This window comes from Lacerta agilis, chromosome 3 (genome assembly GCF_009819535.1).
Source record: "Lacerta agilis isolate rLacAgi1 chromosome 3, rLacAgi1.pri, whole genome shotgun sequence".
NCBI classification, from domain to species: Eukaryota; Metazoa; Chordata; class Lepidosauria; order Squamata; family Lacertidae; genus Lacerta; species Lacerta agilis.
Genome location: NC_046314.1, coordinates 48565485 through 48575349, shown reverse-complemented (window position 1 = coordinate 48575349; position 9865 = coordinate 48565485). Strand labels below are relative to the sequence as shown.

The following is a 9865-nucleotide window of genomic DNA, read 5'->3' as shown; positions in this document are numbered from 1 at the left end:
TTTTTGAGCATGACCAGAGTTCTCAAGCAAGACTGCTTTGCACTTTATTCATGGAATCAAACCAGCATGGAATCAAAGAAGCAGTAGAAGCTTATTTTTCAGATGTCTTCTGTCCACAAAACTGCACAGATGACGTAGAAGAGTTTTCTGTAAGAGCTGGCAAGAGAACATCTATCACACTATTTCTCCACCCACAAGGTACCTTTAAATATAAATAAAAACTGTTGTAATTCTCATCTGTTTTGCCTCAAATAGTCAAAATTTCATTCATTTTTTTGGGGGGGGGGGGTAGATGGCTTCTCTTAACTGCTGCGGGCCAAAGTTTTATTGTACAGGGGGAATTCCCTGAGAAGCATGAATGAAGAGTTAATCTAATACCACTATTTGAAAAAGCAAGTCCTCAGTATAGCTTGCTTAACATGTCTACAACCCAATTGTCACTGTCTTGCATTAGAGATTCATACTAACATTGCTCCTCAAATACTTCACTACTCACCGTTTTGGGCCTCTGAATCTTTTCTGGTTTTATATTGCTGCTACCCACAGAGTCAGCAACCAAAAGCTGCTGCCTGAAGTCCTTGGTTAACATGAATGTTGAAATGCCTGTATTCTGGCTCCATGAAGCAGAACCTGGAACATAATGTTAAATAATGTCATTTAAGTGCTGCCTTTGTGGAACTTTGTTCTAGAACATGCTTTTGTGTGCAAACACTGCTGACACTGTATTCCTTGGTAATGCTGTTGGCACTATTGTTTTGTAAAGGAGAGATTTCTATTTTTCTACAATATTCTCACAGTCAATGATTAACAATTAAAATGTGAATGATCTTCAATGCGATCCAAATAAATGGTCTGATAACAATCACGGTTTATCTAGTAGTAGTGTACATTAGCAACAGGCTTGATGAGCCTCAGCATCAGAGTGATGGAAAATTGAAATTTTTCTCTCTGCCACTGTGTACACCACCCCAAAGACTGAAGCTGCTATTTGCATTTCAAGGATTTCTTCCATTAGTCCCAAATGGATGTCTCCCTTTAAATGCAAATACTTCTGAGAAACAATTCATTTCACAGGACTTCCACAGTGGAAGGGGGTGCCAAACTCTCCCTCACCACCCTGCATGGGCCCAGAGACTCTTGGCTGCTATTTCGAAACCAGAAAGTACACATCTTACATCGTTAACTTTATGTCTAAGTTGACACTGAAAAGGACTAGCTTAAGGAAATGTGGACTTAAGGTGAGTCGAGAGTGAGCCTTTCTAAGAAATAATGTTGGGGGGGGGGTATTTTTGTTTGTATTATGGTTTGTATTTTTGCATTATTGTGTTGTGAACTGCCCTAGGAACTTTGGATGAAATTTACAGAAAGAAGTAGAAGAAAGCATCATAAAACAGCTGGTGATTTTACCTGAAAGTGAGCGATTTATACTGCTGGCACTGTGTGAAGTATTAGCAGACTTTCTTCTTACAGCTGTGAAAGCCAAGGACATGAGTTAGATAATCTGTGAGAAGAATCCATACAAAGCACAAAGTTTTAAAAGTTAACATTTGTTAGAGCATTTTTATAATGTCTGTTGCTTTCCTTTGCCCAAAATGAAACATGTACAAGTTCATTTAAACTGCCCTTGCTAGCTCCACTTGGCAACCCACTCCCCTTTATACCTTGCCTCTCCCCTCACAGCTTGCTCCAAGCCCCATCACCTTTTAAACGGGGTGGGGAGACCCTTCAGAGAGCGGTTTCCTGAAGCACTTCCCTCCATTAAACAGTTGGCTTGGGCTACCTACTTTATGTTTTTATGTATATGGTATGGCGTCTCAGGACAAGCAGCAACACCATCATGAGGTGAAAGCTAAGGCAATACAACCAGTTTTCCTGCCTTTTCTATGCCCATGGTGGCCCACGACTGAGGCCACACACACCCCACACACACTTCCAAGCCAATACAGTCATGCCAAAGCATCATTTGGGGATCAGACCACATTCTCTGTCACACACATTGATGGTAATAGTTCTCAAAAATCAGTAGGCAAGAATCAAAAGCACACATGCCTCTCTCATATCCACTCTCATTCCTTTAAATGATCCCTTTACACCTAGCCAGTTCCACCTGCCCCTCCCACCCATCACCAGATGACTTTAACTGTCATATTAACCTGTCCTTTTCCCATCACACTGTTTTCTCAGAGCAACCTCACTGTGCCCCTGCCTTTAGAACTTTGGAAAGCAACCAATGAAACAGTGGCAACACTCTTGCAATTTTATTATATACAGTAGTAACATTAGACAACTTTGAAACAATTAAAGGTAGAAAACATGGCCAAATGTCTTTGCTTTCTGAGTCACAATAAACTTATCTTCTGGTAAATGTATTGGGCTGTACAGATAGCAAGATATGTTTGTGATCCCAGCACTGATTCAATCCAGTGCTGTATAAATTGCCAAGACTTCTGCTGTGTATCCCTTGCATACCCTTGCACTAAAATGTTAGGAGATTACAGGTGTTACCTTTAATTGGACTATTTTGAAAGGTAAGAGTAGATTAAGATGAATTTTTTGCATCCACTTCAGCTGCCGAGTGTGCTGAGAACTGAATTGTCTATGTCAGGCAAAAGTGATTTGAACATTAACTAGTGTGAGTGAACTAACTGTACAATAGAGGGTTCACTAGTAGGAAAATAATTTTGGTTCATTTCTACAATCTTTGCAAATTAAGATGACAATGCTGAGAGTTGTAGGCATACATTTGTTCCAGAAATCAATACTGTGCAATATACAATACTGTAATGTAAATACTGCTTCCTAGATTGATATAGTAAAACGGACATTTCTTTGGAAAGATAGCACCTTAAACTGCTACTCTTTACAATGCAACAAGATGTTCACATGAAACAATGGTCAGTCACTACTATTGTATCACATTAGCAAAATACTTTGTCTCAGTCAGTTGCGCGCCTGTTCAAAAAGTATTCATTTAATACTATTGCTTAAGGTTTAGAGGTGGGGAGTGGTAATCTGATCAGCTTTCAAATTCAGTTTAGCATCTCTTAAATAGATTAACAAATTGGATCTACTTGGAGCTTTGGCTCAGTTATCAAACACAATGTAATATGACAGCTGGGGTGGTTAAGTGAACAGTCAAACTGGCTGAGAAATGAATTCATCCCATCTTTACGTGCTTATACCACCATCCACATTTATTGCAATCTTGCAATAATATACTGACAGGACAACAAGTAGCTGCTTCATTGCTACAAACCTGCCAAAGAATTTGGTACTGCTGCTTCCCATACAGGCTTGACACTAACACTAAGCAGCTTAGCGTAATGAGAAACTCCTAGCTCAAAGCGGCTGTTAGCTGAAGTGTGAGGCGGGATCTAGGACCTCTGCCCTCATTGGGTTGCATCCAGACTTGCGCAAGTGAAAGTGCACTCCCTAACTTACTGAGGGGAGGGGGCATGAGCTCTGTATGCAGAAGATCCCCAGTTGGGTCTTCCTTTAAAAGAAGCCAGGTAATGTGAAGGACCCTCTGCCTAAGATTGTGGAGAGCTGCTGTAAGACAGAGTAGACAATACTGGGCTTTACAGAGCTTCATGGATCACCCAGGTGTGCACGCACCCTGAGAAACCTTTTTCTGCGCAAGCTGCCTTAGCCTGAGTTTTGGCTGTTTCCAACTCCCACTGCACTTCCCAGGCTTTTCCTGCCCCCCAGAAGAGGCTTTATAGGAGTTACAAGGCCACGCTGGGTGCATGTATTTCTTCTCATGCAAATCTAGCAACCGCTTAGTGTCGGCACCCGCTTCCCCCGCCACAGCCTGGGATGGTAACTGAGTCTGTACTCGGAAGTCTCTGTCTGTACTGATCTATTCCTGGTATATGAGAGAGGGCATGGTGACCTAACTAAGTCCAAGGTCTGCATCTGTGGTTCACATTTAATAACCTATAAACCAGCACATTTACTGTTAACTGTTTAACAACCAAAGTAAAGTATAACACATTTTCAAAATATAGCAGAGCATGAAATAAACATTGAACACCAACATTCTTGCAACCAGCTATCATTCAACCTACATTCATTCATACCTGCAGAGGAATTTCTCTTGGATGTTGCAACTTCTGAGTCATACAGCTGATGCTGCAGCTCTTTTATCCTCTGGAAAGCATCCAGTTTTAAACTGCGTTCCTGGGTCAGCTGACTTCTTACCTAAAAAGATACTAAATTTTTCTAAGTGAACATTACAGTTCCAAATCTATATATCTTTGTTGTCCATTTCTGAAAATGAAATACATAAGAGAAGGAAGGAATTGGAAGTTGCAAACTTTGAATGAACCTGCATGATTATATCAGATGCTGCTTGGTTAAACAATATTTATGAAACTTTGGGTATTAATTGTGGGATGAGCACTGATCATGCATACAGGTTTTTCACCCAGTCTGCACAACATCATTGGTGTCTAGTTGCCTGTCTGAATTTACCCCCATCCTTTTGGGATGGGGGCAGGATGGTTTGGTGTGAATAAGTATAAAAATTCCCCACTGTCAACGACCTGTTTGCAATATTAAGCCCCCATCTTGGAACATATAACCACTGACACATGAGCTACTGAAAGTATGTATTTATAAACTTACCTGTTGGATTTCTTTTTTAACCTTTTCCCCCTGAAGCTGCCTTATCTTGGATGATCTTTCAGTTTCTTCTGTCAGACACTGTAGTCTCAGTTCTCTCTCTCCAAGGCTTTCCAGCATTTTTTCCAAGTTTGCTGTCTTAATTAGATCTAGTTGCTGCTTTCTGTAAACTTCTTGGTTCATTCTGTGTTCTACTTCCTGTAGCAAGTGTCCCTTTGCATAAAATACCAATGAGATTTGTAAAACACAGGAGGAGAGAACGTGGGTGATAAACAATGCTATCATACTCAGAGTAGACCCATTGATTTCAGTAGGTCTATTTCAAGTATGACTTACTTAGCTATCATTCTTGGCATTTAGAAGGCAGATGAAGACCATTTTATTTCAAATAATATTTATTGGCAGTGAAGTTGTTCTTATTCTGCAGAATTTCTGGTTTAAAACAGTGTCCAACATAGGAAAGATTAAACCAGAAATTCTGCAGAATAAGAACTACGGTACTATGTGTGTTACGATGACATTATTCAATCTGTGTTGTAAATTGCTTTGGAAGATTCACTATTGAGTAGTTTGGATGTTGTAATAAGCTAAGCCAATACAACAAAATTTAAATGCCTGGGCAGATACAGATACATTAACACTTGCACCAATCTGATTTCTTTTGGAGGGGTCAAACTGAGGGTTTCGCCACCAAAAAACCCTCTCTCCTTCACTGTTAGATATTAATTACTATAAAACTTGTGTTAACTGTATTGAGGGGTGGAAGTATGCGGAGACATTTTTGCATCTTCACATTTCAGATCCTTGTATTTTCATTTTCAATTGAATAATGATCTTGAACAGTTTTGCCGAGAAGAGGCAAAATGTAATATATTCATTCTGTATTTGCTGGCAACAGAAATGATTCAAGAAACAACACATTTGGCAAGTATTCTGATTGTCAGTATGTAAGATGGTTCCCTAACTCCACAAGGAGCTACAAGGAGCTGATATGCACATCCTCTCTAAGCCACTGCTATTCACTTATAGGGTTTTAATTTCTATATTACATCCATCTCTGGAATCTTAAATTGTGGTGTGGGCAGATACATCACATAGTGCACATTTCACCACCTGCATAAGTAATATTACTAAGGTTCAGTGCCACCCCCATTCTCTGCCAAGCAGTAGCAAGATTCCAGGGGTTCCAGGCACTCATCCAGGCTCATGTTTCCATTGGGGGTCAGACACAGTGAAGGCAGTACCATTTTGAGATATATGGTTTATTTTACACCTATATACACCTAAAGTCTTCCATGGAGGGGGTGCAGAACATTACACCCCAAGAGTATCTTTCATTGCCCCTCTCATAGCTTCAGCACTGAAGTCAATATGAGTGAGAGAAAATAATTTGATTTGCTGTACAGAAAGAGTTTGGTTACATACCTGTTTGTCTAGCTGTTGCTTCAGCCTTTTATTCTCAGTCTGAGACTCTGCCAAAGCTTTCCTTGCAGCCCGCAGCTGCTGCTGAAATAAAATTGCTTCTTGTTCTGCCATCAGCTTGGATTTCAGATACTCTTTTTTGTTTTGAATGGCCTCCTGTGAATGCAAAGGGTTCAGTAGGATGTGAAGCAGAGAATCAAGCCACAAAATCCTTCCCCCAAAACAAACAAACAAAAACCCTACATTGGGTTACTTAGGAAGAAGTGTTATGCAAAATATTTAAGTATTTGAGCTTGTGCCCTTTGACATGTAGAAAAAGAAACCCTACTTCTTTTAATTACATGATGTTTTTGCAATACAATAGCATTTGTTTGAGCAGTAGCAATCTTTCTGATAGGTATTGTAAAATAACCATATACAGTACAGTGCCAGGTTAGCTTAAGTAATCTCCACTACATTCTTTGTGGGGAAGGGTTGGTGCATACAGTCATTTGTAGGTGGCAAGAGGTATTTCACAGACATGCATTGAAGTGGCATCTTACAACTACAGCACTTGTCAAGCTTCTGATTTTGCATTATGTGGCTACAATCAGGCTCAACACCAGATGGCATGGTTATTTTTGGAAACTTTTGCAGTGGTGTGATAAATCAGGATCTGTGAAGTGAAACAATCATGTGAGCACATCATGCATCAAAGGAGAAGAATGAAAGCCAGAGCTTTTAATCTAGTAACTATTCTGTTACAGTTAAACTGGAAGAGAAAAGCAGGTGGACTTTCTGAGTTCTTGTTCACACGTTCATCATACCTCCATACATAACTGACAAACATATGTGGAACCCAAACACAGCCATTGTTTCAAATTTGCATTTCTCTGAATTCTCCAACCAAACAAGAAAGTTGCAAACTGATCTGAAATGTGGAGAACTAAACTTAAAAGATTGTGGGCGGGGGGTGGGGGAAGAAATGGAGAGAAACAAAAATTGGCAGGTTCATCTTCCCTAGATATCATACACAGTATTGTAAGGTGTGCATGCAGTCCTGACGGCTCACTGGTTAGTGTCTGCTTGAATTGGCTCTAATATGCAGTTCAGTTTTTTAATTGGTTAAGAATTAAATAGACTGTTCTAAGGAAAAGGATGCATCTCACTCTTCATGCTGTCACTCACTGGCATTACTGAGGCTAAACAAGTATACGTGGCTGAAGCCAATGGCCCTTTTCATTGAGAACAAATTATTCTCTTTATTTCAATTATGTAGAATGACTTTATTCCAACAGACTTTTTTTGGGGGGGGGGGGGCTCTCACCTTCTCCATTTCTCTCAATGTGGCAGATGAGTGTGCTTTTTGCACTGTTTCTTTCCAGCAGCTCATAGCCTTCAGTTTGCATAGCAGAACTCCCAACTGGTTGTTTTCATCCTGTAATGCTTGCAGGTGCCCCTGCTAAGAAGGCAGATAATTCTAGTCAAGGTAAGATTCTGACAAACTCACCATCTCTCCAGCAGCTGCTTGACTATGCACTTTTAAGAATAAGCATCAGAGTCTGTACTTGTGAAAAAAGAAAAGTCAATACTCAGCAGAAACTCAAGTCACTAAAGTGCACATCCACGATAACACACCCAAATCTGAAATCAAAGTATTCACTCTGTGACTGTTATGCAAACCAGTGGCTTTGGCTTATTATCACATAGAGCTAAGCTTTGAAATTTTTATTTTTGCATTACAGCTGTGCCCATTATGACGCACACAAAGTATTTATAATGGGTTTTATTTCTCCAGTTCTGGGTTAAATCTGATATATGAGCTTTCTCCTCCATTTGTACTATATTTATCTTCCAGAACATCTGCTTTTTTATAAAGTCAATAATCTGAACAGTTAGCATCTTGGCTACTCTGTATGTTCTCATACAAGCAAAACTCTAAGAGTCCATATGAATGATTTGATGAGCAAGAACCAACATGTAAATTTACAACCTACCCTCACTGGAATGGGATTACATTTAATTTTAAAATCATCTAACACAGAACACTTCAAAAACATAAGAATGCTCACTTTAAGCACAGGTGCATTTCAGCTTCAGAACTTTCTAGGAAAGAAACAACTTTTATTTTGTTGGTTTTAAGCAAAATCATATTTATTTCTCTGCTTAATTACATTCCACCCAACTTTGGATTTGCCGAGTGAGGCTAATTATAATAAACATTATAGTAATACTTAACAGATTTGCTATAAGGATAATAGGCATATAATACATGTCAAGTGCTATGAACACTTGAACTCAGTATGCAAATGTTAAATGAGTCAGTGTTACTGTTCCCTGTACTGCAGGTGGAGAGGAAGTGAAGGTGAGTGAGTGAGTGAGTGAGAGAGAGAGAGAGAGAGAGAGAGTAGCTGGCCTAGAGTTCATGACAGAGGCGAGATGCAAACCAGGGACTTCCTGTCCGATAGCTCATTCCTTTAGCTGCTACACTACAGCAGCTAACTACCCTCAGTTCCCCTGGGAGGAAGGGCAGGTTACAAATTTAATAAATAAATAAACCGTGACAAAAGAAAATCAGTTAAAGCCATCTTTTATAATGAGCCCTATGTTTAAAGGCTCATGGAAAGGGGAAAAAAGACCACCAGTTCAATTAAAGCAGGCAGCTTGCCTGTAGGGCATATCTGTAGGTGAACAACATTCCACCCATGAGATACATCTACTGTGTTCACTCTGTTCCTTGCAGATGCCAGCCCTTGTCTCAGCTCAGAAAGATCACCTGACGAGGGCCTGACCCTGGGGCCTTTGTGCCCCAAATGATTCCTAGGGGAGAAGGGTCTCCACAACAACAAGAACATGCTCTTTCAAGTTCTTTTGGCACTGGGCATTTTAACTGGGCCTATGAACTCCTTTTCTAGAAAACATTCTTTAAAACCACATTTCTCACACATCAATTTACCTGAGCCAAATGTTCTTTGAGTGTCTTGTTATCTTTTGTGGAGCCGTACTTTTTCTTCAAGTCAATCATTTTGTCCACTCCTTCTCTTCTCACCTCACTGATGATCTCAAACATGCGTTGGCTCATGGTTAGACGATACTCATCCACCCTTCCCTGCAACCACAACCAGAAGCCATAAACTGCATATGCAATTTAATGTACATGAATTTAAAGGAAGGCAAGCAATTCGTTATGATTTCCTTAAAATATATAATTATAATTTATTTTTCCAGCAACAAAATGATTTATTTCTGAAATAAGATGATTCTTCTGCAATGGAAATGCTCCATTCAACAAAAAAAATATCCAGATATGTTGCAATAACTAACAGGTCACTCCACAAAAGAAACCTGCACTAAAGAAATACTGAAAAGGTCATGAGGCTGCTGCTTCTAGGTGCCACATTCACACAACCAGCAGGCAGATGTTGCAGAGGAGGCTGGCTATAGCCTGAAGTCCTTGCTTTGTAGACTTACAAACCAAAACAAGAAACCATGCCACTATAATAACAAACACAACTTTCTTAGAATATAAATCTATGGACAGGAATCCAAAGGAAATGGCCTTTGTAATCTCCAATATAATCCCAGTCATGTGCTGTTTCCAATTAAGTCTTACTTTTGTACCTACTTTTAGTTGCAGACAGATCATAAATATGTTTTGCACCAATGCTTCATAATCTTCTTGCACTTCTTTTCTGATCTTATCTCTGAGGCCATGGGCTTCACCTTGGAGTTCAGCAATTCTAGCTCTCAGAGCCATCATTTCCATAATCATCTCATGACTCAGCTCTGCTACCTAGCAAAAGGTGAGAAAAATGCTATGCTATAACTCGTTTTCTCAAAA

General features: G+C 39.7%; 1 protein-coding gene across 1 annotated transcript in view; it reads right to left on the bottom strand.

Annotated features, from left to right (window-relative positions):
* Window positions 1-78: 78 nt before the first annotated feature.
* LOC117043652 overlaps window positions 79-9865 on the bottom strand; it is a 66672-nt gene continuing 56885 nt past the window's right edge. The window contains exons 41-49 of the mRNA XM_033143573.1: window positions 9650-9817; window positions 8981-9133; window positions 7352-7486; window positions 6049-6201; window positions 4627-4836; window positions 4080-4200; window positions 1408-1470; window positions 497-630; window positions 79-202 (exon numbers count right to left, since the gene is read on the bottom strand). Coding sequence (XP_032999464.1) covers window positions 92-202; window positions 497-630; window positions 1408-1470; window positions 4080-4200; window positions 4627-4836; window positions 6049-6201; window positions 7352-7486; window positions 8981-9133; window positions 9650-9817 — 1248 coding nt within the window. The 3' untranslated portion in view covers window positions 79-91. The remainder of the gene's footprint in view (window positions 203-496; window positions 631-1407; window positions 1471-4079; window positions 4201-4626; window positions 4837-6048; window positions 6202-7351; window positions 7487-8980; window positions 9134-9649; window positions 9818-9865) is intronic.